General features: G+C 51.9%; 1 protein-coding gene across 1 annotated transcript; it reads left to right on the top strand.

Annotated features, from left to right (window-relative positions):
- Positions 1–136: 136 nt before the first annotated feature.
- Positions 137–27,217, top strand: ETF1 (eukaryotic translation termination factor 1). Its single transcript, XM_035338335.1, has 11 exons — positions 137–266; positions 362–494; positions 13,961–14,136; positions 14,965–15,104; positions 19,063–19,201; positions 20,099–20,289; positions 20,828–20,957; positions 21,715–21,870; positions 22,471–22,535; positions 23,517–23,664; positions 25,099–27,217. The coding sequence occupies exons 2-11, from the start codon at positions 409–411 to the stop codon at positions 25,179–25,181; spliced, it is 1,314 nt and encodes a 437-aa protein (XP_035194226.1). The 5' UTR covers positions 137–266; positions 362–408; the 3' UTR covers positions 25,182–27,217.
- The last annotated feature ends 699 nt before the right edge of the window (positions 27,218–27,916 follow it).

Here is a 27,916-nt window from a genome sequence, read left to right as displayed (position 1 = left end):
CTTCCCCCCCACTGCGAACTACACCCCCCAGAACCCCCCGCGCGGGCGAGCCGCCCAATCGCCAGCCGCCCCGCGAGCGCGCTCCGCGTCCCCCCCACCCCGTCTCCTCCCCCCCCTTCCCCCCGGAAGTGATGTCACGGCGCCCCCACGTGAGCCGATTGCAACACATGCGGCGCGGCGAGGGGGAGCGCGAGCAGCCGCGGGCCGACGTCAGCGCCGCCGCCAGCCGCGCGCCGCCGGGGGGGGGAGGGAGGAGCGGGCCTGAGGTGAGCGGCGGGGGGGGGGGGGGGGGGGGGGGGGGGGGGGGGGGGGGCGCTGAGGGGGCCGGGCCGTAACCGCCGTGCGCGTGCCGCCGCCGCAGGCCGCCGCAGGAGGAGGAGGAGGAGGAGGAGGAGGAGGAGGGAGAAGATGGCGGACGATCCCAGCGCTGCCGACCGCAACGTGGAGATCTGGAAGATCAAGAAGCTCATCAAGAGCCTGGAGGCGGCCCGCGGGTGCGTGAGGGGCGGCGGCGGCGGGGGGAGGGGGGGTGCGTTGTGGGGGGGGGGGGGGTTCGGGGTGCGGGGCCCGCCCTGAGGAGGCTCCGCGGGCAGGGCAGGGCAGGGCCGGGCCGCCCTCCTCGCCCCTCTCGCCCCGGCCTCGCCGCTCCCAGGAGGCCCCGTGGAGGCCCGGCGGGGGGAGGCCCGCGGCTCCGGGCCGGTCTCGGCCTCGGCTGCCCCCCCTCCCCCCGCGGCCGGGTGCCGGAGCCGCCTGCCCCCGGCCAAAGATGGCGCGGGGCGGTCGCTGTGCGCCCGGGGGGCTCCGTGCGGGGAGCGGGCAGCCCCTCGGCCCTGAGCGGTGGCCGGGATTGCAGGTACGGGAGCTGCAGAAAAGCCGAGAAGGCGGCTGCCTCAGCAAAGCACAGACCGAGGGCAGCTCCGCAGCCGCCCCCGTGGCTGTGGTTCCCGTAGGGCCCTCCAGCCCCGCGCTAACCCAGCCATGTGTCTGCTTGGGCACCTCACCTCCGGGCAGCTCCCGTGTGCCCGAGCAGCCGCCTTGCCCTTCCCCGCGTGCTGGCGGTTATCCTCCTCTGGGGAGCGTGCTGCTGAAAACCAGCCTTAAGAAGAGGGAAAGGGGACGAAAATCCAAACCAGGTCTCTCTTAACGTATTTATTTTTTTTAACCTGACTTGAGATGTGGCTGCACGAGGGTTGGGGTGTACAAGAAGGGAGTGTGGAGCTGGGGTTTCCCTCACCTGTAGCAGAGTGGACTTTGACTGCCTGAGCTGACCGCGCAGCTGTGCCTTCACGCGGCGCTAACAGCGCACGGCGTCCTGGCAGGGAGGTCCCGGCAAGCACGGAGCCTCCGAGCCACTTCTGCCATGGTGCCGGGAGGGCTCGAGCGGCTACAGGCATCTGTTGTAGCTTGTGGAAACAGCTAACAGTGCTGAGAGGGGCTGGGATGCATTTGGGAAACGTTTAGCTAGTGTTTTGGCTCTTCCCAACTCAGAACACCGTAGCACGAGCATGTCTGCGTGGAGCGGTGGTCCATCACTTCAGACAGGTGAATGTTGTGGAGGTTGAGGCCGAAACTGAGAGCTCCTGGAAGGCGTGAGGCAGAAGGGCTGGTGGGGGCCGGGCGCGCCCCTGGGCTTTGGGCAGCCTCCTGGGGCCGCAGCCCTGCTGTCCCCCCTCCTCCCCACCTGTGTGCCCTGCCACAGCTCAGGCTCACGGTGGAGATGCGTGTAGGGGGTTCAGGGGAGCCCTCTGGGTATCTCCTAGGTGCTGTGATACCGCTGCTGCTTGGCTTACCGCGTGTGCTGGCAGCTAAACCCCCACCTGGCGACGGCTGCTGACGCCAGCAGTCCTCGCCCTAAGCAGGGTTGCGCTGGCTCTCTGTAAACGCCCGGCGTGGCTCCGGGAGGCCCGGCCGAAGCCGTGACTTGGGCCCGGTGAGGGGAAGAGGTGCTGTGGCTCTCGCTACCAGCGGCGCCGGGCTCCCTGGCACGAGAGGTGCGAGCCCGTGAAACAGGCTTTTCCTGCCGCCGGGAGAGTCGCTTCCTCTTCCTGCCGAGTAGGAAGACCTGTTCTGGGGTGGGTTAGGGGGCAAAGCCTGTAAGTAGGGTGGTGTGGAGGGCCGGGGCTCCTTGGTGTCTCCACCTTCCCTTACTCATGTGCTCCTCATAGTGACCCAGCAGCAGTGCCCCAGTTTCAGGCGCTGGTTGTTCCTGCAGGGGATCAAAGGGAAACGGAGGAGGCCGGAGCTAGGCGTTGAATTCGTCTGTGGCACTTGGGCTGCTTTTGGCGTTACCCTGGCATTTCAGGAAAACCTCAGCAGAATCTGGGCTATGATCAAAATGTGAAGGGAGCACGAGGGCAAGGGAATGCTTTTGTCGTGTCTGAGACAGCCGAGGCAAGTGGCGGTACTGGCCGGAGGTCTAGGGGAGAAGGTTGGAGCTGCAGCGTCCCCTGAAGCTGATCGGCTGGAGGCCCACGAGGCTGAGGCTGCTGCTCACATTGTGAGGTAACATCCTAGCCAGAACGTCCGGCGTTACTTGTCAAGCTCTGCTTCGGAGAGCTGCTGTTCTTAGTGATGGCTGGGCTGCAAGAACCTGGCAAAACGATTAAAAAAACAACAACAACAACAAAACCCAAACCCTTAACCTCCAAACTGCTGTCTCGTTCCTAAAGCAGAGGTGTCTCTCATCTCCTACCAGTTCTTCGCCAGCTGAGCTGCACACCCTGGTGCTGTGTGAAGTTAATGAGCTGGTCTTTCTGCCGTGGCGATAAGGGAAGGGGAGCAGCTGGCATCTGCAGCGCATGTGAGGGAGAGCAAATGGGGCCCGAGGCCTGGCTAGGAAGGTTAATTGCTTCCAGCACAGAAGTGGAGCAGGGGAAGAGGCTGACGAGGAGCAGGCTGTGCCCTTGTGAGAAGCCTGGCCTTGTCGTTCATCCCCCACGGCTCCAACTGCTCGGGTTCTCAGCAGGCATCTCAGCCGCTGCCTTGCGGAAGGGCTCTGGTTTCTGAGCAGTGTGCGGGTAGTTCCTGCCAAGGACTGTGCCCCTGGGTGGCTGCGGCTGTGCTGCTGCGTGTGGATGGGGCGTCAGCCACTCTCTTTCCCCTTACCCTCTGTCTCGGGGCCTTTCTGTTAGTGCTGCGTGCAGTTCTCCAGCGTCGCTGTGAAATTGACAATCCCTCTTTGTTCCTCTGCAGCTCTGAACTGTTAGCAGGACTGCAGGCAGCCTTTCTGCTCATCTAAGCTGCGAATGCTTGGCAAAATCAAGTATCAGCAACAACTAGCGGCCTCCTTGCAGGCTGAGGCCTGAGCTGTCACCCCAACGGTGTTTGGAGAGCTTCTCAAAGCCTTGGTGGTGAGGGAGCTCTGCTCCAAAATGGTTCGGAAACCCCTCTGCTGGGCACGCAGCGAGTTTCTGACCCTGAGTAAGAGCACAGCGGGGGCTGATGCAGGGTGGGGAGCCCAGTGACAATGGCAAAACCTTCAGGAGCTCGCTGCCTTCGAGACACCTGCTTGAACTTCAGGGTAGGGCTGGACTGCTCAGAACAGCGATTGTTCTGTATTGTGCTACTGAAATGGGGAGAGGAAGCAACCCAGACAGCTGTCTTTGGAGGCAAAGCCAAATAGAGTGGGTAGAAATTGAGGATCAAAACCTCTCTCCAAACCAGGTATTCTGGAATGTGGGGGAACAGGACATACGCAGGCTTCTGAGCAAATTCAAAAATGGCCTGAATGGGTGACTTGTTCTAAGTGTAACGGGAAGAAATGCATTAAGGCAGGAGGACGGGGAAATAGGAAGAGAAAGGGGAAATGTTGGTGGCTCTGGAGCCATGGCAAAGTGAAGTAAGGCTGTTTCTCACTAGGGCTTGGATTTTGTTGAGCTGAAACTTCCATCTGCTACATGGGAGAAACCAAATGTGAGGCAAGAAGCTACCAGTAGAGACAGAGGTGTGAACATGTATGGGAATTCCTGCAAAATGAAACGTACGCTAGGTCTGTGTGAGTGGCATGAACCTGACCTGTGGCTCACCCAAGAACAACTTGCCCGGCACGCAGTGCAGAAGGCTGCAAGTGCAGCTGGGATTGCCTCAGTCCACCCGGAGCCTTGCTGGCCCTGGTGGAAGGGCCCAGCTCTGGAACTGGCCTCGAGCTGCTGCTGCTTCCCCGCCACGGGGTAGGAGTCTGCTCAGCTGAGGGTGGTGGTGGGGCCGTTCTGGGTGTCCTGGGTTGACGCCGCTTTGGTGACCGGGCAGGTTGGTGAGATTGAGACCTGCTGGGATGTCCTGGTGGCTCCGGAGAGCGAGGTGAGCCCTGGTCAGTTCTGCTGGTGGCGTGGTGAGCCTCTCCAGAGCTCCCCAGGACGGTAACACCGGAGCTGTGAACGCTGCACCAGCTGCTGGGGGCGGCTGTGACTGTGTGCATCGCTTAGAGAGCGGCCGGGCTCGGTTAGACATCTGTACAGCCTTGTGGTGTTCCTGGCTTCTTTTGAGCAAGCACTGGGAAACTTTGGGGGTACCAGAATTGCACCGCTCCGCACTGGTGAGCTGTTTCCTCTCCTGAAGTACTCCATGCAAATACCCAGCTGCGCTGCGTGGCGTCTGCAGCACATGACCATGGATGTCCCGTACCCGCTCCCGCAGAACGGGCTAGCTGCGTGGCACCCGAGTCATCGCTGTGTCCGGAGCAGCCGTGGAATCAACTCCAGGGTGAACGGCTCTGCTGCACCCGGCGTGGTGCCCTGCTGGGGCCGAGCTTGTCCCTCAGGGGTGCCGTGCCTCGGGAGGAGGGTTTGGCCTGGGCTTACATCTGTGACCATTTTCTGGCCGTGCTGCCCGAGCTGCGGCTTCAGAGCCGTGCCCCAGGGAGGCAGCAGCCCTCCCCTGCCTTCTCAGAGGGATCCGTTTGTTGCTGTGGCTCGGGGCTCTGGGGGCAGTTTAACACCTGGCACAGAACCTGCCTGCAGAGCTGCAGCTTTCCCCCTGAGACGTGGAGCACGATGGAGACCTTGAACCTGGTGGAGCTGTGAGAGGCAGTGCTGTGGCAAGGTGCTGCTTGGCCTTCTGATGTGTGCTGTAGCCCTGAGGATCTCTGTGCAGCCTCGTGTAGGTGTCCCCAGCGGGCCTGCGTTTGCTAGAAGTCTGCTGGCATCTGGGCTGGGCCAGTCCCGAGGTAAAAACCCTGCTGTGCGAAGGGTTTGTGTGGAAGGGCCTGCAAGAGGAGTGTCGCCGGTGTGGCTGTGGGGTTTATCTTAACTGGCAGTGAGCCTTCTGCTACGGCTTTATGATCCGTCATTTAAGACACGGGGTGTTTAGGGAAGAGGTTATGACACGAGCTGATACCCGAGCTGAAGTGCTTCTGTGCAGTGGTGCTTCCTCTGCCCAGCTGCGCTCGGGGTGAGGCTCTGCAGAAGGGCATGTTCCTGTTATGGGGGAAAGTGAGGATGTCGGTGCTGCCTTTTGCGCTTGGTAGCGTGAGAAGGAAAGGGAAGGGACGTTTGCAGAGGCCAGTGTAGGAATAGCCCTAGCGTAGGACAGGCAGTGGCTCTTCCCATGCTGCTGCCGGTCCCCGCAGTGCTGGGGCTGGGAGCTGCATGCACGGGGCTGCTCGGACTCCGAACGAAGGCGGGTCTGTGGGGAGGGCATTGGGGGGGTGTGGAGCCAAGCAGGTCGAGGGCAGGTGGTCGAGGAAGCTGTGCGGGCAGCAGGACGGGGCACGGTGCGGGGGAGGGCTGCTGGCACCCTCTGCTCGCCTGTGCCGAGTTGTTCACTTCTGGCCTTCCTCATCTGCTGCTCCCCCTGCTCCTTCTGAATTATGGCAACTGTCAGACAGTGCTGGGTGAGTACGTGCTAGCAGGTGGTGGAGAACGGCCTGACTGGGAGAGCTGCTGCGTGTCAGACAAGCCCTAGTCGGTGTTTTGGAGCTTTTGGTGGCTCGGTGGCCTGGTGCCCTCCCTTACAACGGCGTGAATCAGAGCTGAGCGGCGTGATTCATGCGCAGATCATGGTTCATGTAGAGCTAATGAATGGGACCCTGCCTGCTGAAGACAAATGATGTAGGAAATGGGGATGAGCACCTCCAAAGAGGACAGGACAGACTCTTTTTTTGGCTTTGTGGCAACTGGATCCCCCCCCACCCCCCCCCATTGGCTCCCTGTTCCTATGTAACTGTGAGGCATTAACATCTTAACGAGCAAATCTGGATTTGTTGCTTCAGTCCCTCGGCGTACAGCCTGTACCCAACTGGCCCATTAGCATAATGCAACAGGTCTTTAAAACTTGGAGCATTAATAATTGGAGAGGGAGGAGGGAGAGCAGGGGAGCTGTGGCAAACCCAAGCCTGCCAGTGAGTCACAGACGTGGCGGTGTCTGCTCACTGCCCGGGCATTGGGCAGCCGGGCTTCCTGCGTCAGGCCGGGTGCCGCCAGCAAGGCCCGTTCAGAACGTGCCTGCGTGGTTGTGTTCTTGGCGTGTGTTTGCCTTTTGATCGCAGAGAGGCGTTGATTCACCCTCCCCACACTAGCAGCACGGGATGAAGTTGGGGGGGCTCCTCCTGACCTGCAGAGCTGGGGTCTGGGCTGGTGCAGGAGCTGCTCTGGCTGAGGAAGGGAGGAAGCCGGGAGCGTGGAGCTGCCAACTCCAAGCCCGGGCGCTGCTTATGCTGAGCTGTGTGGAGCTGCACGAGCTGGACCCACGGGCAAGGGCTCAGTTACCTGCTGCCTGAGTCGCCTCGGGACAAGCGACACCAGGCCACGTTCCCTGCTGCCTGCAGAAGGGGAGCTCCGTGACCCCGATCTCCCTTCGCCTCCCTTCTGGCCCCGGGGAGCAGCGCCTGCTGAGCTCAGGAGCCAGACGCTGGCGGCAGGCCAGGAGCTGCTGGGGGGAGCACCGCCACCCCGCCTGCCCCCGGTGCCCCTCTGGGCAGCCCTGCCTCTGTGCCTCTGCAGGAGCAGCCGAGTGCTGCCTCCCTGCGGGGAGCTCTCCCTGGCTGCCGGAGCGAGGGCTGTGCTGTGGGAAGCAGGCTCACCGCCCTGGGGTGGGTGCTGGCGGGTGCTGGGCTCCACGGCTGGCACGGCTTCTGGGGGCTTCTCGTTTCTGCTTCGGGAAGGACAGGGGGTTAGGGTGAGGGCACAGAACGTCTTTCCAGGACGCTCGTGATGTCCGTGCTGAAGCTGTTGGTGGTTACACGGTGCTTTGTGTACCACCTCTGGCAGATGAGATGGAAGGTTCCTGCCTAGGGCTCCGGGACAGCTGCAGCATGAGAGCTTGGTGCTGAGCGGGCCGTGGTGGTGATAACTGTGCGGCCTCACGCTGTGCAGCTCATTTGCTGCCCGTTTGTCCAGGGCAGAGGTGGCATTCAGAGACACGGGAATTAGCCATCTGGAGTGTTCCCGGGGCTCAACAGGGGTCACTTTCTCCAGTTAATGCTTGTGCTGTACGGTACTCTGGAAGAAAGAACGACTTGGTCTCGGGGCCCCACGATCCTTCCCTCCTGACCACACTTTCCTCCATCCTGTACTTTTTCTGTGCTTCTCAGGTGGCACCAAGTCCAGGGACATCCTCCTCCCCACACTTGTGCTTGGGAACTGATCTCCAGGTCTTCGTATCCCTCTTCGGATGACCTGGGAGCAGGGAGGGACACATTGGGCTTTCAGTAGATTGTCCTGAATTGCAGTGCATGCTATGGTGAGATGCAGAGCGTCTCTGAGGTGGGAGCTGAGAGGTTCTTGCTGAAATGGTGCAGTAAAACATGCTGCCAACAGCATGGCTTTCAGCTCCCCTTTAAACTTAAAGGGGCCAATGGTAGGTCCCAGTTTCTGCTGGCTGGTGTTGTGGGCTCTGTGTAGACACCTGTGCAGCGCCTGTCCCCTCTGCTTTGAGACCACGAAACGAACAGGGTGGATTTTCATCCGTGTTGATGGAGACATCCCAAAGCTGTTGCTTCTCGAGCAGCAGTTAGATGGGGATCTGTTGGCTGGGCTTGTCAAAGCACTCGCTCCACGCTGTGATGTGCAGGCAGTGCAGGCTTCGGGTGAGCTTCCAGGTGACATTGCCTCCGGAGCACTGCTGCACTGCTGAGATCCTCTGCTCTCTGCTCGTGGGCTGACAGGATTTCTAGGAAAAGTGTTCTGCTTCTGCCTCTGCAGTCGTCTGTCTAGACTGGGCACCTCAAGTGAGCTGGTGCCACTTCCTATTTGGAGAGGCCTTTGTCTTATTAAAAGACACAGAGTCTTTAAAGGGCGGTCTGTGACCTGTTCGTGTACTTCCAGCCCCAACTGATGAGCTGTGCGAGCATATGCACGGAACTTCCTTGTGGCAAGGTCAGCGCTGCTACTTGCGAGGCGTTTATGAACAGGGAGTGTCTGGGGCCTGTCGCCTGTAAGAGAACCCAAAGCAGCACTTTTGGACGTGCCCATACCAAAGGGCATTTCCTTTTTTTAGTATTTCATTCGACGTGTTCAGATACAGGATCAAAAAGAAAAAATAAAACCAAACCCAAGCAGTCAGCTCTTCCCTTCCGCTGCTGCTCGGGTGGGACTGCATTCTCCACTCAGCCCGTGCTGAAGCCCCATGGCCTGCTGGGCTGGCTGGCTGTCCAGAAGTGGGGCTCTCCTGAGGTACGTGCCCGGCTGTGGTAGGCTCCGCCTGGGATTACGGGGCTATTCCTGGCAGCCATCTCGCAGCAGGCCATGGGCGTGCGGCGAGGGATCTGCTCGGGCCCTCACATGGCTTTGGCAGCCTCAGCTGTGTAGGTAGGGGTGCTGTGCACCCGGTAACCTGCAGCCCTCTGGGAGGGGGCCGGGATTGTTGCCTTCCCAAGGTAACGTCGCTTGAAGCAGCGTGGCAGCGGGTACAGAAAGCTTCCTAGCTGAAGCACGTGGGTAAGAGCAGATTACCTGAAAGCTGCCTCAGCTCATGCCAGACGCGTGTAGGCCTCGTGCTCCCCTGTTCCTGGGAAAGCAAGGTGCTCGGGGAGCTAGCGCCTGCAAAATACTCCTGTAAAATATTCCCATTTTGAGTCAGAGAACGAGTGGCCTGCCTTGCCTCTGTATCTCCGCGTCACCCCGGGTGCTGTTAGTGGGAGCTGCCTCACTGGAACATGCGCGGCTCAGCTGCTGCTGCCGCCTTTGGAGCTCCGGGTGGCCTTTTGGGCAGCTGTTTCACTGTGGTAGCGCCGTGTGGGACGGGGGTGACTCTTGGGAAGCAGCTGGGCCAGCTTGCAGTGTCAGCCGGGAGCTGAAGGTGCAAGGACCTGCTCAGCTGTTTCTCGCCTGGTAGAAGCGCAGAAACCGGATCCCTGCAGCTGAAGGTGGCCGCCCGGAGCAGGAGGCTCGGCCACAGCAAAAGCCATCCGGGGGGTGTCTTCAGCACCTTGTCTCCAGGGTGATGCGCTGCTTGCTCTGCGCTCTTGCCTTCTCTTGTGGCTTCTACATGCTGAACAACAAAATGCAAACGCAGCGAGCGCCGCTCCTGGTGCTGAGCGGGGCAAGGGACTGGGCGCAGCAGTGCGGCCAGGTGAAGCCTTCTGTGAGATCCCTGCTTGGGCTCCAGGGCAGAGCCCGGCGTGTGCTGCTCCTAACCCGAAACACCACAGCTGCTGGAAGGTGCCCGGAGAGCTTGGTAAGAGCAGGAAGGTCTCCCAGTGAAAACAAGCCTTGTGGGTGCCCGGGCACCTGCTTGCAGGAACTGGCAGACTTCTTCCTGTGCTTTCTGTGGACGAGGTTAGAAGTGATTCAGCACCTCACACCGCCCCTCGCTGCGATAATCTGTTAACGTTTGCTTTTAGGCCTCTCCGTGACTGGGAGCGCTGTTTGTTTTGTCATACAGTTATCTAAAATCCAAACTGTACTAGTGCTGAGGTTTCAGTACCAGAACAGCCTGTCCTCTCCACAAACCTCACTTGCGAAGAACTTGCTGTCTCAAGAGAACAAAGCGTGCTTGCTTTTGCCTCCCTCCTACCCCAAACAGCTCTGGTGGGTTTTAGGAGTGAAGTTGGAGGTCCCCCTGAGATGGTTTAGGAGCAAAGGCAGAGCTTCCATCTCCAGCACCAGGTATCTTCTCTGATGATCTGTGTTGGTAGCTTCCAGGCCTCGCTAAATCTGAGCTAATTGCCAATTAGTGGCAGGGCTGGCGCGCTGTGATTAGTAACCATAGCACCCAGCAGGGAAGTGCTTCTACCTTCCCAGGGGCTGGCGCTCCGTGCACCCCCTCCCTGTGTCTCTGCAGCCCGTGGCAGGTTCCCTTAGTGCTTCATTGTTCTGCCCTCCAGTCCGCGAGCGGTGGCGCATTTTGTGCCGTCCTGCGGACGAGGATGCCGGGTTGTTACACAGCAAACACCTCGATGCTCATGTTTACGTTCTGGAGGCAGTTGTTTGGCTGCTCTGCTGGCGCTTCTGAGCCCAGAATAGGGACAACAACTGTCTCTAGCTGCTTAAAACTTCCTGGCTTAGTTCAGCCTGAAAGCATTAGCTGATCGAGTGTAATTTGTCTTGGGTGCACTGAAACCTGGGGGAGCCTCTTGGCAGTGCTGAAAATCCTGTGCCTCTGAAAAGCCTTGGCACTCCTGCACCTGGGATCCTGCTGTGCCGACCATACCCATGCGTCAGGCCCCTCTTGCCTGCGGGAGCACCGGGGGTGACGAGAGGAAGCAGCTCGTTCATTGCTCGTTCGATCCTGAGCTGCCAGTGTGAGCGCTTCCTTTAATCCAGACAGGTAATTAATTGCTCGCTGTAACCATTCTGTGATACAGCTCTGCCTGGTGGTGTGCTGGCCGCGGGGTTTGTGGCTGGCAGCAGCCCTCCAGGTGGCAAACATCCCCCGTGCTTTGTGCGGGGCCGAGCCGCTTGCTTTTAGGGCTGCACCTTGCCAAGGCCTCTTCCTGGAGGCTGCAGCCAGCACCGTGATCTCCTGTATGGTGTTCCCGGAGGAAATGCACTCTGAAACAGCTCAGCCAGCAGCTGTGCAGGAGGATGAGGCGCGGGACTGTGCAGGAATCCTCCTGTTCTTGTTGAGGCACTGTGCGAAGGCTGATAGGAAACCTACTCGCTGTATTGCTGTGCACGGTACTCCCAAGCATTTTGGAGCTGTGGTGTTCTCAGCAATTCCTCGCTGTGTTTTGTCTCACTGCGGTGATCACAGCAGACAGAGCCGCAGGTTTTCAGACCTGACCACCCTGCAGTAAGGTCACGCACAGGGACAAGCTCGGTCTGGAAGGGGAAAGCTGCTTGTTTGGGGTAGGTTGGTGTGGCCCCTGCTGTGGGAGGCAGTTCTGCGGCCACCTGAGTGCAGATCCACTTCAGCTGGCGTCTTCCTGGTCTCCTCCCTGGCCACGCTCTCACTTAGTGCACAGATCCCCGCCGGGCCTTCGTGTGGGGCAGAGGGAGCAGGGCAGGGAGCAGCGGGTGCTCTTCCCTTCAATTAGCCGGCTGCCCAACGAGCTGCTCGCTGGGGGGGATTAACAGCAGGCAGCAGCAGCGGTGTGCGGGCTGGGGCTGCCCCCAGGGGTGTCCCCGTGTGAGGCTGGGCAGGATCCAGGTGCTGCGGGGTGCTGGAGGTGCTGCTCTCGTGGCGAGCTGTGCGCCGGCTGCTTTGTTGGGTGCTGCAGCAATCGCTTAGCGCCTGAAATAGCTTTGGCTGAGTAAATAGTGACAAAGGCACGGCAAACCAGAGAAATGCACTTGAAGTTGGTAGTGGAAGGTGCTTTTGGACGTACATCGGGGCTGGGATTTGCTGCAGGATTCGAGCAAGCAGAGTGCTGTGCCGTGCTGAGCGTATTTGAGGCTCAGATGATGCATTCGCCCTCGTTCATAAGGTTCCTTTTCACTCGCTCGTTTGCAGCAATAAATAAGTCAGTGTGACTTGGGGCGGTGCGGCAGCCTGGCTGACATCCATGACCGCCTCCTGATAAGATGCTGTGTGTGACCGTAAATAACGGCGCCGTACCTAGTGCTGGGCCTCCGCAGCTCCGCTCGTGCCCCTGTCGCTGCGGGGTTTCTGGGGCAGCGGGACATAACACGAGGCCGGGGGCTAGGATTTGGGGGTGGCTTGCCCTTAGAAGCAAAAGGCACCTCGACGAGTGCTTTGTTGCTGGAGAGTGGATCTTGGGAAGGCATGGCTGCTGTTCCTCCCTGCTATATCCCCCAGAGTACGCCTGTACCTCGCTGTCTGCTCTCTCCCAGTTCGGTAACTTCAACAGAGGAAACGCTGCAGGAAACCTGTTGCTATCAGGAGAGCCACGGAGCGCCCGAGGGGCACGCGGGTCCCACCTCCTGCCTGCCGCATCACTAGGAATGCCCCTTAGCTCGTGCAGGTAGGCAGGAGCTGCGGAGCTTTCTGATCTTTCTGATCTCTGGAAGCTGGAGAACCTCTCCTTTCAGAGGAAGAAGGGAGCTGTGTGAGCTTGCCTCGAGAGTGCTGCTTTCAGAAAAGTCGGAAGAGTCGCTTTCATTCTGATCGGCCTCTTGCTCAAAGGAGCCTGCTGGGACTGGGAGGCCATTACACGTCCCCTAAGGCCTGTGCCATTCACCGAGGTAGCTCGCTGCTTTAATTGAGTGGTGCACGGAGTATTCTTGGCTGGTGTGACCCGCAAGTCTGCGATAGCTGTCAGCATGGCTCAAAGCTCCTTCGGGGAATAATGTGTGCAAGTGTCTCTTTGCGACTGTCTTGATTAGCGTGTATGGGGATCTTGGATATTAAAACCAATTAGTTGTCTGGAAGGTCAGGGACATATTTGACCCAGCATCTGTTTCAACTTGGCCTGAATTGAAGATCTTTGGAAGAGGGCTGTGTAACTTTTGTAAGGAGGCTAATGAAGTGATGCTTTTTAAAGCACTTCCCTGCTGCCTCTGTAGCCCAAACGCTTCGGGAGGATGCTGGCGCGTGGCAGCCTGACACGGCAGCAGGCAGGTGCTGCCTTACAGCAGCTTGTCCTACTGAAAGGTTTGTGTAAGAGCAGAAATCTTTTTCTTTCGTGGCTGACGAGCGCGTTGTCAGTGATCTGACTCAGAATCCTGAGCACAGCTTTTGCCCTTGAGAGGGCTGGAGGGCGTGATGAGGCATTCGATTTTTATGCCATGACTAAATGTGCGGTATGAGGTCTGGGCTACGCTGAGATGATGCAGCGGCACTTCAGGCATCTGGGATACTTCGGCAGCAAATGGGAGTTAGCTGCTGGAAGGCGGACGGAACTTCCCTCGCTTCCATTTTGGCTTCGGATGCAGTTAACCCACAAGGCGCTCTTGGGGATTAAGACCTCTGCAGGATCCCTCCCAAAGCCGTAGGAAAAGCTAATATCCAAGTTCTTTCATTTAGCTTAAGCCAGCTCTGTGATTTGTGGGGTCTTATCTCCTGCCTCTGTGCCTGGGCTTGGTGCTTCTGAACTAGCAGTCGCGTACTTCAGCACTTTAAAACAGCTGCTGGCATCTCGGAGCTTCCCGTGCAGCAGGGCTAGCAGGAAAGCAGAGAAGTAGAAAATTGCTGCAAAATGACCCTTTCAGTTCAGTTTTTGGTATGAATCTGAGGAGAGCAATGTGCTAAAACAACACTTGGACTAGCAAGTGCTCCAGCTGTCTGAGAACAAATGCAGTGGGCTTTAAAATGTCCTTAAAGTATGTGGCTGCATTGTTCTAAAGAACCTCAACTGGGGGCTGCTTACATGCCTTTTAGCTGGCAGCCCCTCGCCTGTAACTATGTTCTTTGCTCCCCAAGTAGAACCCAAGTTAAACAAGCAGCATTTGGAGGACTTGCTTGGTAGTGACCTGCAAATCCTCTGAGGACACTTTATTTTATATTTTTTCTCCCATTATTGTCCAGCAGAAGGGGAATTACACCGATAGCAGTGGGTCAAAGCGTCCCCAGAGGTGGGGTGGAATGGGGGGCAGGAGGGAGGAGACTGGTCTGGAACGTGGTATGAATGCTCAGCGTTGCTTTGACTGGTGGCTGCTCACAACCCCTCTTCTTCCCTTCTCAGCAATGGTACCAGCATGATATCGTTGATCATTCCCCCCAAAGACCAGATCTCGCGAGTGGCAAAAATGTTAGCGGATGAGTTTGGCACTGCCTCCAACATCAAGTCTCGAGTGAATCGCCTTTCAGTACTGGGAGCCATCACGTCTGTACAACAAAGACTCAAACTCTATAACAAAGGTAACTTCTAGCTTGTGTGGGTGCTGGCAGACTTCCCTTTCTTGGAAGCACTCTTAAGTTCCTGTGTTGTGCACTGTTCTGCTAATCAAATCCGTTGGCCTGTGCTGCTGTTTTGCTCTGCTGTTCGAGGTGCGTTGCCTGTGGGTGGTTACTGTAGGGGTGGCCCCTGGGTGTAGTAGGATGGTCCTGGTTTTTGGTAAGTGGGATAACGACTTGGTCCTTAGCAGTGCTGACTCTTTGAAACTTGTCCAGCCTTAAGAGCTGGTCTGCTGTAATTGCCTTGCATTAAACCGGTGGGTTTCCATCCAGCAGAAACGTGGGCATGCAGCTATGAAGCCTCCATAGCTCTGGGAGGAAGTAGACCCAGCCCATCTAAAATAAGTACTGGAAAAGGGTTTGGCACTCTTACCTGTATGCTGACAAGTGGCCTTCACTTGTCAGCCTTCAGAGACGGTCAGTGTGTAAATTGCCATATGAGAGCTAGGAAAGCTTCACGGGGATGTTCAGCTGTTCTCAGGGTTCTAGGAGTTCGGAAGCTCGTAGGTTGAACATACGAGTACACATTTCTGGAGTGTTGCTCCAAGTCCTTCCTTCAGTGCTATCCAAGGTTACTTTTCTTCCACTGCCCTGAGCTGTTCAATATAAGTGCACTAAATTAGTTTGTTTTCCGCTGTAGAGATCTGGGAGGAAATGAAGTGGGGGAAAATTAAGGTAAAAGACTTGGGAACTTCAGTTCTGTCTTAAGTCTCCTGGCTAGATGGTTAGTTTTTGATGGTTATGCCTTGCAGTATTTCATAGTGATCCAAAATTACATTGTATCCTTTATAGTACCTCCAAATGGTCTGGTTGTTTACTGTGGAACAATTGTGACAGAAGAAGGAAAAGAGAAGAAGGTCAACATCGACTTTGAACCTTTCAAACCAATCAATACATCGCTGTATTTGTGTGACAACAAATTCCACACAGAGGTAAGAAGTCTCCTATTGTCTACTGGTCTTGCAAAGCGCTTTCGTTTCCATTACTGCTAGACTCATTGAAACAATCCTTGATGTGCCTGCGTCCACAGACTCCGTAACACCAGGCTCTAATTTAGCCTGAATGGCTGGCTTGTGACCGGCTAATATTCAAAAATGTGTGATACTTGGTGAAAGGAATTGACATATTGTCCAGCTCCTGCTATAGCTGACTTGATGGCCCAGCAAGCAACTGCTCAGTTGGTTACCCATGGACATGAGTTTTTCCCTGTAATTGGAGGCAGTGTTTTTTTCTTCTTAATGCTAGAGGCCCATAGATCTTATTCCAAGCCAGGCCTTAAAGTAAAGCCGAGATAATATTAGTGCTGCCAGTCTTGATATCAGATGTGTTACCTGAGACCCTTGATGGAGAACTGGCATGCGCTTTATCTGGGGTGAGATGGGATTATATTCATCCGGCACCTACTTGCCTTAGTGAAATGGCTGGTTTGAGGCATACTGTGTTGGTGTGGATCGCAGTGGTCTGAACTCCATGAAGTCAGTTTGTGTGTACGTCTGTTTTGGCTCTGCGTTGGCAGAGGTCTCAGTGCCTCTAGGAGACTGATTGCATTTCATGTCCATGACGTTCACCGCAGTGCGTGGCTGGAAGTGTTGATGGTTTGTCATCAAACCCAGCTGACGTGGGCTTGACAGGGCCTTCGGTGATGTAGTCTGCTTGGTTGGTTGGGTTTTTGGAGGTCTGATCCCTGGCTGAGTTTCAAAAGGCAGGAGCACAGGCAGGAAAGGGTTGGTTGTCGCACAGGTGTGAGGTACATCCCTGTGCTTCTCCTCTCCCTACTGAGGATGAAACCCCAATGTGTCTTTGACTTAGCAGAAGTATCAAAACTAGGTGCAACTCGTGAAAGTTCTGCTGAGCCCATGTGTCTGTAGGTCATTGAAACCAGGAGGTAAGCAGGGGGGAATTCAGGGGGAGAGAGAGACAGAGGTGGAAAGTCAAGGGAGCCATTTGTCCCTGCAGCTGTTGGCAGTGGGTGGGTGGAGGTAGGCTGTTCTGCCCTATCAGCAAAGGGATTAATTCAGTCTTGGCTGCGGCTCCTGCTTCAGGGCATTGATTCAATACAAAAAAGTAGCTGCTGCCCAGTGGGCTGTTCCCGGGAGGCAGCTGTAGATACTCTGCTGGTGTGCAGCCTTGCTCCGCAAGGCAGTGCCAGTAACTTGAGAGGAACTTGTGGTAACTGACACTACTGATGACGTGATTACTGCCAGCACCTTTCTGCAAGGGCTGTTTGCTCTCCTGTGCCTTTGGAATGTGCGCTCACTTTGTGATATCGTCTGCACTGCAGAATCAAATCTAGCTGTAAAAGCAAGGAGTGATGTTAGCGCTGGAGTTCTGATGTGGTTGATGAGCCCTGCTCTTAAGTCGGGGGTTCCCAACACCCAGCTGGAACTTGAGAGCTGGGCATCTGAGTACCCAACAGATGCCTTGTGGAAGCGAGAACCTGTCAAAGAGCAGAAAAAGGACATGATCTTCAGTGTTAGGCTGAAGTGGAGAAAGGAAGCTCAGTCCAGGCTGAAGGAAGAGAAATAAAAGCACCAGTCCCTTCTTTGTGCTTGATAGGTCAAATGGTAGAATTGCTGACAGAACTAATGAAGGGGAAATTGGGGGATTACTGACCGTTGGATACTTCATGAAGAGTAAGAAGGAATCGGGAACATCAGAGCTGTAGTCATTTGCTGCCTGGCAAGGCTATCTGATAAGATTTCATCTAGATATTTTATTGCCTGTGTGAAACTGAAGTAACTTCCCAAGAGGGATATGAACCCTGATGTATTTCTGAAGAGTAGGATTTACAATGACTTACTTTGATACCTTGGCTGGAGCATTCATTCCAGTCGCACGATTTGCTTGGCTCTGTCCCAGTTAAATAGATTGCAATGTAATATGCCACTTCCTCCTCTCATTCATCCCACTGCTGAGGAATTAATACAGAATATTTACTTTGGCCAGAAGATTCCATTAAACCTTAGTGTCTCTGTTTCTTTTAAGCTTGAAACCCATAGACTTGGTTGTGTGGATTTTGGATAAAGACAACTGTTTTTTATTCTTGCCATTCAGCCCAGTAATCAAGCTGGCATGCGTGCAGGCAGTTAAGAGTCCAGTGGGAGTAAATCATCACCATCACTCTTACTGTATTAAACTAGTGACTTGAAACCAGCTGGAACTTGATAAGTTCTCTGTCCTGCTAATGTATTTTTGCTAGCCTGGCTATAACATCAGGAAAAGGAATCCTGCTGTGCTGTTCTTTGGGCACGTAGAAGTGAGCAGCGTGTGTGTGTGCTGAATGTGCCTACCAGCTTGTGCTGCCTTTACGAGGGAGCAGGAGCTGACAGATTCCTTCCAAGAAGGAGTGTAAAGTTGAAGTACCCACAGATATCCCACACCGACAGAACTAGGGTTGAGCAGGAAGTTGGACAAAAGGAACTTGGAAGCCTTGATACCAGGCAGTCCTTCAGTTGTCATTCAAACTGATTACAGGATGAATTTAGCTCCCTTGTTTAAAGAGCAGAAACTTGCTGGGTAACTTCATTTTACCAACAAATGCTGTGGCTGTCTTCTTCGTAACTGGTTACTCATGTGACAGTTCTTGCTGCTGTTGCTTAATTCTGCTTTGTAAGGCTGAATCTTTGAAACATCTACTATAGGCATTTCATCGTCCTGCCTTTGGGAATTCCTGGGGTCTCTGACTCTAGTAGAAGGGTGCCTGTGCTAGTTGGTGAGTTGGAAGGCAGGCTGTAGTGGTGCTCTGTATAAAGCTGATGGACAAATAGCCCAAGCAGTTAACTGTGTGGGTTCAGCTTCCCTGGCAGGAATGCCAGGAGAATTACTCTTGCAGTTTTGCTAGCTGGAGGTGTGATGCAGCCTTGTGGAGGTGTGATCCCTTTCACCTAACGCTTTCAGAGCCACTCAGTAGGGTTTTGCTGTTACACCTGCATGTGACGTGATGAGCTGGTAATGCTGTGAAAAGAGTTACCAAACTTGAACATTGGTTTCCTTTCAGGTTCTGGCAGCATTGTTTATCAGAGGTAGTCCTGACAAAGCACAAATAGAGGTGGGACAGAGAATGGAGTGAGAGCAGCCCTGAGGGGAAGGACCTGTGGGTGTTGCTGGAGGAGAAGTTCAACAGGAGCTGGCAATGTGCACATGCAGCCTGGAATGCAGTTGGCTTTTGGGGCTGCACCAAAAGCAGCGTGGCCAGCACGGTGAGGGGGGGCTGCCTTCAGCTCTGGGCCCCCCAGCACAGGAAGGACACTGACATATTAGAACGGGTCCAGAGGCTCCAGCCCTCTGACCACCTCTCCTATGAGAGGCTGAGAGAAGTGGGGCTGTTCAGCCTGGAGAAGAGAAGGCTCTGGACTGACCTTATAGCAACTTCCGATACCTTAAGGAGGCTACAGAAAGCATGGGGAGGGACTCCTTGTTAGGGAGTATAGTGATAGGACAAGGAGTAATGGTTTAAAACTTAAAAAAAAAAAAAAATTAAAAAAAAAAAATTAGATTAGGTATTAGGAAGAAATTCTTTAATATAAGCATGATGAGGCACTGGCACAGGCTGCCCAGAGAAGCTGTGGATGTCCCGTCCCTGGAGGTGCTCAAGGCCAAGTTGGATGGGGCTTTGGGCATCCTGGGCTAGTGGGAGGTGCCCAGGTCCCCACGGCAAGGAGGTTGGAATTAAATGATCTTTAAGCTTCCTTTCAACCCAAACCATTACGTGATTCTGTGACTCCTCAATCTGCAATTCTTTTTCTAATTTACTTGTAAAAATCACCATGAAACTGAACTGTATTGAGGTATAATGAATGTTTTTGAGGTATAATGTGCCTGGTAGTCTTTTGAACTGGTGTCATGGACAAACTGGTTCTTACTGCTGACAGCTCTTGTTTTCTGTTCCAGGCTCTTACAGCGCTGCTCTCTGATGACAGCAAGTTTGGCTTTATTGTAATAGATGGTAGTGGTGCCCTCTTTGGAACCCTTCAAGGAAACACAAGAGAAGTCTTGCACAAATTCACTGTGGATCTTCCAAAGAAGCATGGTAACACGCTTGTGTATCTCTAAACTATTTGGTATCTCTAAATTATTAGCAGCCAAATTCTGAGGGGTGGGATGTGAGGGCAGAAGCAGGGAACTTAGCCTGTATGTGTGTAGCTGGACACCATTCTGTGCTCCCTTGTGCTCTGACAGCGAAGCCTCTAGTCTGAGCCTTCGATCAAAATTAACAAATCACGGTAACATGCAGTTGATCTTCTTAAAGCGGTGTTTATTTCTTGGTGCATCAGGCCCTTTACTTGGCTTTGAGGCAGTCTTTACTGAAGATTACTAGCAGAAGTAGTAATAACACCTGCATCTCAGGGTGTTGCATCCAAACAACAGGGAAAAACAAAGCTGTACCTTGCAAGAAGCAAAGAAGTGTAATGGAGCAAGCAAAACTCTGCAGTACACCACAACACAGTGGAACTAGCAAGCCACTAATGGGTGAAGGGTCTGTCAGCTACCTCCTGGCTTGCCATCCTTCTCTGTAGAGTAGGCTGGGACAATGAAATAAACATCTTCAGTAAGTTTCTGCAGCAGAGAGCGCTGGGAAGCATCGCATCAGCAAGAAAGGTATATGAGGCAGTGTAATAAAGGAAATAGCTTTTAATGGAGGTACAGGATATAAAGTGTGCAGATGTTCAAAATTTCTATAGAGTTGTGAGTCTGAATTAAAAAAAATCCTGCTTTGGGATATATGGAGAAAAATCTTTCTGTGAATGAACACTCCTTCAGCTATTCCAGCTGAATACCCCTAGCTCAGCTGGAGGCAAACTAACTCCGAAGGCTGCATCTGCCCTTCAGTTCACTTAGTACATGGTCCTCACTGGGCCCAGAATAACGACCTTCCCAAAATTAAACAACTTCCAAATTACTACCCCACCTTTCTTCTTTTGTAAAGGTAGAGGAGGTCAGTCTGCCTTGCGTTTCGCTCGTTTGAGAATGGAAAAAAGACACAACTATGTAAGGAAGGTAGCAGAGACGGCTGTGCAACTGTTCATTTCTGGTGACAAGGTGAACGTGGCTGGTCTCGTTTTAGCTGGATCAGCAGACTTCAAAACTGAATTAAGTCAATCTGACATGTTTGACCAGGTGAGTGGCCTTTTCTGAGCAAAGCTCACGTTTTAAGCTGTCGGTAGTAACACAGCGATATTAGCTGCATCTCTGGAGACGTATAGCCTTGGTGTCTTAAGTGATTTGAACAAAATGAAAAATCTTTTGTGTCCTAAAGATGTCTTCCTTTCCTAATGCATTCCTAAAGACACCCTAAAGATGCCTTTATTTCCTAATAAAGGAGGTAAGATCTCCTTTGCTTAGTAACAGTGCTGAAAGAAATCTGTTCTCCCTGGTTTGGAACTGATGTTCGTGTTCTTTGTGTTCCCAAATCTAAAGTAGAAGCCTTATGGGAATTAAGCTCGACTAAACCTAATCTCTATGGCCCTGCTGCCTGAAAACTGTGCTTCAGTATTAAGTATTCAGAGGTCCCTCTGACTCAACAACCCCTGCTTACAAGTGAACAAAATAGACTAATGCCCTGACTCTTGCCAGGTACTTATTCTTGAGGCATTATGAAGTAGTTTTGTTATAATAGAGCTGTCACAGACTTTTTTTTTGTCTCTTTCTTGTTTAGCGGTTGCAATCCAAAGTGCTCAAACTAGTTGACATTTCCTACGGAGGAGAAAATGGATTCAATCAAGCAATTGAATTGTCAACTGAGGTCCTCTCCAATGTGAAATTCATTCAAGAGAAGAAACTAATAGGTATCTGACTACATGTTTAGCCTTCTCCTGAGCCAAGTATGCTTCACTGAATAATCTGGTCATGATTTAGACCTTCTGGTAATGCCTGCGTGTGTTAGCTCAGCCCTGCGATGCTTTCTGTGTTGGGCAGAGCACAGTTCTCCAGACACCTTCTGAAATGCTGTGGGACTTAATGACACTTTAAGAAGTATTTGTTCTGTTGCTTTTTTTCCCCACTGGGCTCCTCTGATCTTCTGTTTATCCTTTCATCAGAGGTACCCTTAGTTTCAAGCCTTCTGGTGACATTGGGGTGGGAGGGGAGACAATCTCCGATTTTTTTTGCATCTCAGCATGATAAGAATTAAGGTTTATTTTGTTTTTAAGATGGCAGTAGAAATGATCCGTTGGTTTGACCAGCAGCAGAGACATGCTTTTGACCTCAAAGTACAGGAGGGCAGTAGTAACAGTAGCTACCTTACACTGGAGAGAACAAAGTTCGGTAGTGTCTGCTGGTGGGTTAGTCCAGTGGAATGTTTCATAACGAAGGGAAGCCTTTAAATGGAGCGAGCTTCCTGACAGGGCAGGGCTTGGTAGAGCTGACTTACTGGTGATGAATCTTCTGAAGTACATGCTTTGACATGCTATCAGACACCTTGCCTTCCTTCGGCAGTACCATATACTTTTCCAGTTTCTTCTCGCATTCAGTTCAGGCGTGTTAAAAATTCATGTGGCACAATCTTTGCGCATGACAATCTGTTTCTTTGTATCCTGGCTACAGGACGATACTTCGATGAAATCAGTCAGGACACAGGGAAGTACTGTTTCGGCGTTGAAGATACACTAAAAGCTTTGGAAATGGGAGCAGTAGAGATACTGATAGTCTATGAAAACCTGGATATAATGAGATACGTTCTGCACTGCCAAGGCACGGAGGGTAGGTAGTGCTTCTGTGGGACCAAAAGATCTGTGAGGGGTTTAACACCTAAGCCACCTGATTTGGATAGGCTGTGCTGCAGGAACTCCTCAAGGTATCTTTAAAGAACTGATCAAGGGGATGTTGTGCAGGCAGGTTACTAGCTTGCAGTTTCCCAGCTGCTCTGGGGAAAAAGTGTGAAACTAGCAAGCTTCCACCATGGAGAAGAATTGCAGGGAGGGGTAATAACGTCACAACGCTGGCATCAAGTCTGCCTTTTGCTTGTGTAAGTATAAATGGGATACCAGTGCGCTGTAGGGGAGAAACTGACTTGAGCCCTGTGGCCTGAAACAAAATTTATATGAGCTGTGTATAATCAGTAAGCCTATGGCAGGAGCTGTGTTTTTTTTTTTCTGTGGTATGGTGGTTTTGTTTTTGTGGCACTACACACTACTGGTGTGCCCTGTTGAGTTATCCACAGAGCATCTACTAGGACGGAAGGCAGTGTTAATGACCAAGCCTTCTGTGTTGAAATGGCTCCGTCCTCAGTCTCCTGCTATTTTTAACCTGCTTCCAATAGCTTCATCCAACCTAATACTTTTTTTTCCTCTTCCTTCTCAGAGGAGAAGATCCTGTATTTGACACCTGAGCAGGAGAAGGATAAGTCCCACTTCACAGACAAAGAGGTATTTTAGCTTTGGGGCCGGTACATTTATTCTCAGTGTAGTAGTGCAGTACTGTGAATGTCTGAGCTTAGTTTGTCACAAGCACATGAGCACGATGACCTTTCTGGTGCCCGGAGGAGACTTTGAGAGGCTAGTCCGTGGCTCCTCCTGTTCTCCTTCAGTTTAACCCCTGGATTCTGACCTTGTTTGTCTCCAATCTTCCATGCTGCCAATTCAGAGGTTGTTGAAATGAACTGAGGTGACAGGCAGGACAGCTTATTTGACCACCTTTCATCCATCCACCAGAAGAGTTAAGTCTGTCCCTTGCAAAAGGGGTGGTCATCTCTGTCTTGCCTTAGGTCTGCCAGGGCAGCCTTTCCCTGCTGCTTTTCCTCCTTTTGGGGTAATTGCCAATTCTTTCTGTGCACAGAAGGTTTACAATGTTATCTGCAGTGATGTAGTGTTTCTATGCCAATAATCACTTGACCTTCTACTTAAAAAACTCTGCTTTTTGCCTCTGTATTTGCAAAGATCAGTATTTCCCAGAGTAAACAGTGCCTGGTTAGAAGAATACCTATGGACTGTTTGCGGGGCAAAAACAGAAAAAAAAATCAGCAAAACTGTGAAAATGTAAGAGTAAGAGTGCAGCCAGAGGTGATATTTGAATGAAGGAATAAATCAGGTGTTTTCTCTCTGACTTCCACACTGGCTTCTGTAGTATGGAGGCCAAAACAAGGCTTGTCAGAACTTAATTTCTTAGCGCCAGGAGTCCTGTGCTTGTGCCAGCATGTTTGCCAGTTGTGTCAGCAGTGTCTGCCACCTGAACCCTGGCAAGCGTGTCGGACTGTGAGCCTGTGGAGCATTAATGCAGGTGTCTGAGGACAGAAAAGATACTGTTGATGCTTAAGCCAAAGACAGCTTGTAGTAGGAGTGTTTTCTGTAGTTAACGTGCAATGAGCTTAACATTGTGGCTTTTTTTCCCCCCCCCAAACATCTACAAAGACTGGCCAAGAACATGAACTGATAGAAAGCATGCCCCTTCTGGAGTGGTTTGCAAACAACTACAAGAAATTTGGAGCAACATTGGAAATTGTTACAGATAAATCACAGGAAGGATCTCAATTTGTGAAAGGATTTGGAGGAATCGGAGGTAAACTGCAGAAGAAAAGTGTTGTGGTTTGTCTTTTTTTGTAATGGTTGATTTGATAATCCGGTGCCAACACAAAGCAGATGAGTCCTATTCCTACTAGTCATTGCACTAGTGTAAGAAACAATCATGTTCAGCCGGGGTCTTTGGGTGAACTCATTCCACATTCAGCAAGATGATGCTGCATGTTAGGCACGCTACTCCCAGACTCTGTTTCTCAGATTCTTTTGTCCTTCATAGTTCACGGAGGGGGGGCTGTCTGTATTCCAGCTGCTGAATTTCAGGTGTGAGCTGCTTCACTCTATCTGCAGATGTTGTTTGGTGGAAGACCATGCCCTGCTATGTAGAAATGGTGTATGACAAACACAAGCTGGATTTTTGAGGCAGTTGGATATGTTATTTGTCTCTCAGAACTTCTCTATATTTTGCTCTCCAGTCTAAAGCTTCTTTTCAAAACCGGGTATTACCGGCCCAACTTTGTGGAGAGGCCGAGGTTCTGTAATCATTTGGTCCCTCTGTTAAACTCGACAACCAGTTTAGCCTTTAATTTGGCAGAGGTGCAGGTAGTTAATGGGTTTCAGCCTGACAAAATCTGTAGCAGGGTAGAGCAAAAACACCTGCCAGAGACTGTGCCCTCCCCAGAGTAGCAATTCTAGCACAATGCATTGCTTACTCACTGCTGTGCTAAGTGCTGCCACTTGCTGTGTGTAGGTTGATGGATGTAGAGCCAAATGTATTGTAAAGAGAAATTTCCAGGGGACAAAGAATGCTGCTCGGGAAGAAACAAGTTTGAATAGCCAGGCTACGTACGGAGCAACATGTTTGTGAGCTTTCAGGGTTTATAATTTCAGAGGTCCTTCTCGTCCTGCCAGATGCAGGCTCTTTGCATGGTGGCCTGTTGCTTGCTACCATGCTCCTGTCCCTGCACTTTGAATAGAACTTACCTAAGTAAACCTTTCCAGGATAAAGGCATACCAGTGACCTGGCATGGTGTGTGGGGTAGGAGGAGTCCAGGAAGACAGCCAGCGAGTATAGCTTGCTGTAAAAGTTGCTTCAATACCAGCTGCCTGCTGAATTTAACTGATAGGCTTCAGTCTGGGCGGTTGTATTAGAACAAATAACCTGTTCCTGGCAATGCCTGGAGGTACTGTCCTAGAATAGGCTCAGCTTTGCCAGAAGAAAGCTGGTCTAGGCAGGGCAGGTAGGAATTTCTTCCTTTAGACAATAAATCATATGAGGCTGAGATGTGGCGTGTTCACGATAGCTGTGTGTTTGCTGCCAGCCATCAGCTGCAGCCTGTCTTCGAGCACAAATGCAGAGTTAGCTTCTGAGAACTCAGCTGAGAAACTCTCGATGTGCAGACAGGGCTCAATAAACTGCTTAATGCCTCTCTAGCTCTTGCATTTTGAAGAAGCTGAAGTGTGTTGTTTTTACCAGGTATCTTGCGGTACCGAGTGGACTTCCAGGGAATGGAATACCAAGGAGGAGACGATGAATTTTTTGACCTTGATGACTACTAGGTAGTCGACCTGGGTCCGGCAAAACGTGCCTCGCCCCTCCAGCATCCAACCCAAGGAGCAAACTCATGGTGGAAAACACAACAGATCCCTGCCTTAGAATTGGAACATTTCCAGAACTTGATCCACAAACATTGGATTTAAAAAAGCGAAACCCTACACTTTGATTTGTCATAGTGTCAGTACAGCAGCAAACTACTAAGTTCCTATATGCCACTTCGGACTAATTTAAAATGAATCCCAGTTTTTACTTTTACTCAATGGTGAAATTGGTTGCTCTTGTATTTTATGAAAATGATTTTTTTAACCTTCATGATACATTAACTGCTGTAAACCTCTTCCTTCCAAAATTAATAGAAGTAAGATCCTACTGGTTTGTTTCTTTTTATTCGATTGGAGAAATCAATTGCTGCATTTTGCAGCAATGTGACCCATTTACATGGCACTCTCAGCTTAGACTGCAGAAGAAGAAATGTAACGAAATTGGAGCCATTCATTCTCTTCAAAAGAATGAGAAAGCACTTACCTAGAGTGCTAGCTTATGAGGTGTGGCTTGCAAATTCAGATGGTTTGGGGAGGCTTACCAGCCAAACGTGCTCTAATCTATTTGCAGACGCACTGCTCTTACAAATTAGGAAATGCACTTCATTGATTGCGATGAAAATGCTGCTGAAGTCTTGGGCTTAATTGGATTTGAGCAGTGCAGCCTTTGGTTTTTTTTTTCAGTATTGACAAAAATAAACATACAATTTAAGTGAAGTAAGGTACATTTTGTTTTGTTCCTCAGTCTTTTTTTTTTTTGCTTTAGGACTGCGTAAGGTTTCCTTGATTATGTGAATTTGATTGAACCCACAGTTCGTTAATGGAAGCGGGTATTTTACAGGAATAATTAGTAAGTGGAGCCCTTGACTGAAACCTTAGTTCTGGTGCCTTTGAGGAGCCCTTGATACTAGTATGTTGAACGTTAGCACAGCCCACTGGGATGTCCCTCTCCCAGCACTAAGGAAGCCTGTTGTAGTGGCTCACAATTGTCCTGTAAATCTGATGCTGAACTCTAAGGCACCCTTCATGGGTTAAAACTTCTGGTTGCATCAAGACTCAAGAAAGTTTTTTGTCATGCCCGCTATATAGAATGCGTTTCAACCTACTAGAAATGGCTAAGGGTTTTTCAGATGGTCTTGCAGGCGGAGGATGAATTTAGTTAGCACTGGCATGAGGTAATGCACAAGTCTTGCTTCTTTTTCAGGGTTATTGGGTTCTCCGATGGGCGCTTTGACATCTTAGTGCCCAGGAGTCCTGGTCTTTGCTGGCTCATCACTCTGGGTGCATCAGTCAAAAGCAGCCACTGTTGCTAGTTGCATACCTGTCCATTTTTTTTTCCAATAATCCTGTTTCACTTGAACGGAGGTGGAGCTTGTCTTAACCTTCTGCCACGCTGTTCTTTGAGGTCCAAAATTACTGTCATTGTGAGCAATACAATTTGTAGCCCTGGTTTATAGCCTGGCAGATGGCTTTGCTGTTGTTTTCACATCAAAGCTGGAATCTCTCACGGAAGGTGTGACTGGGTCTGCCGCAGATGTGTACAAACCCAGGTTTGAGCATGTTTGCGGTCTTCAAAGCGGTATGTTCTGGATTTTGCCATTGTAAATGGGTCTAATGTGACATGACAAGACCAGAAAAATTGGATGTAAATTTACATTTTTGAATATACTGCTTGTTGTTTCACATGATACATTAGGGTATGCAGCTCCTTTTTGTAGTTTTTATTTTTACTATTTAAGTTTGGAAATGATGCCAAATTTTTGTATTTCTTTAATCAATGTGTTCTCTTCAGTGATATATATTGCATTATATATTGATGTGTATATCAATATATACTGATATGTATTACACTTACACATACAAACACGTTAAACGGGGGTGAAAAATCCTAGCCTTTGCATACTATATAGCCTCTGCAGAGAGATCCCAAGCAGTGATATCTTGGTGTTGTGATGTACAGAAATGGAGAAGAGTATTAAACCATATTTAAGAATATAGCGCGGACTCCTGATTTATTTTCTTTAGTCCAGGAAACGCCTGCTTTGCTGAGTTCAATGCCAGCAAGGCTTCAGGTCGGTACTTGGGTTTAAGGTGGCTGTTTCATAGCTGAGTGTGAGCACGTCTTGTTCCTTCATCGTCCTGAGCAGAAATCCGCCTTGGAGGAGGAGGGGGAGACAAACAGATCGGGTTGTGCAGTGTTACCGAAGGTGGTCTTTTAAACAAATGAGCTGAAAAATACCTTGCAGATGCAGAAAATTGCCCTTAACGCTCCCGTCCCAGGACAGTTGGACATTACTTTTTGAAAGGCCTTTTTTTTAGGACCCTACCTCTGTGCGGAACAAATCCAGATCAGAGCTGTACTTGCTGTGTGGGCCTGCCTGCTCTGCTTTTCCTGATCCAGAATAGATGTATTGATGCCTTTTTCAGAGAACAGTATGTCATCAATATCAGGAGTTTTAACAGATGCTTTAAATCACTGTTGGATTGCTCTCACCTAGCAGTGATCCTCTGCCTGAAGCTGAGCATTAGCCAAGGCAGCGATAGGCCCTGTGCCAACCAGGCTGCCCTGTGGCAGTTGAAGGTGAGCTTCAGGCTTTGCACTCCTGGCCTCACTCTGATCTGCCCCGTGGCGGGCAGCAGAGCGTGGCCCATGGTCCTGCTGCTGCTGGGTGCTGCGGAGACGTGGCGTTTCTGCT

Source organism: Oxyura jamaicensis, chromosome 13, assembly GCF_011077185.1.
Source record: "Oxyura jamaicensis isolate SHBP4307 breed ruddy duck chromosome 13, BPBGC_Ojam_1.0, whole genome shotgun sequence".
Classification (NCBI taxonomy): Eukaryota; Metazoa; Chordata; class Aves; order Anseriformes; family Anatidae; genus Oxyura; species Oxyura jamaicensis.
The sequence above is the reverse complement of the archived record's forward strand: the minus strand, read 5'-3'. Positions and strand labels throughout refer to the sequence as shown.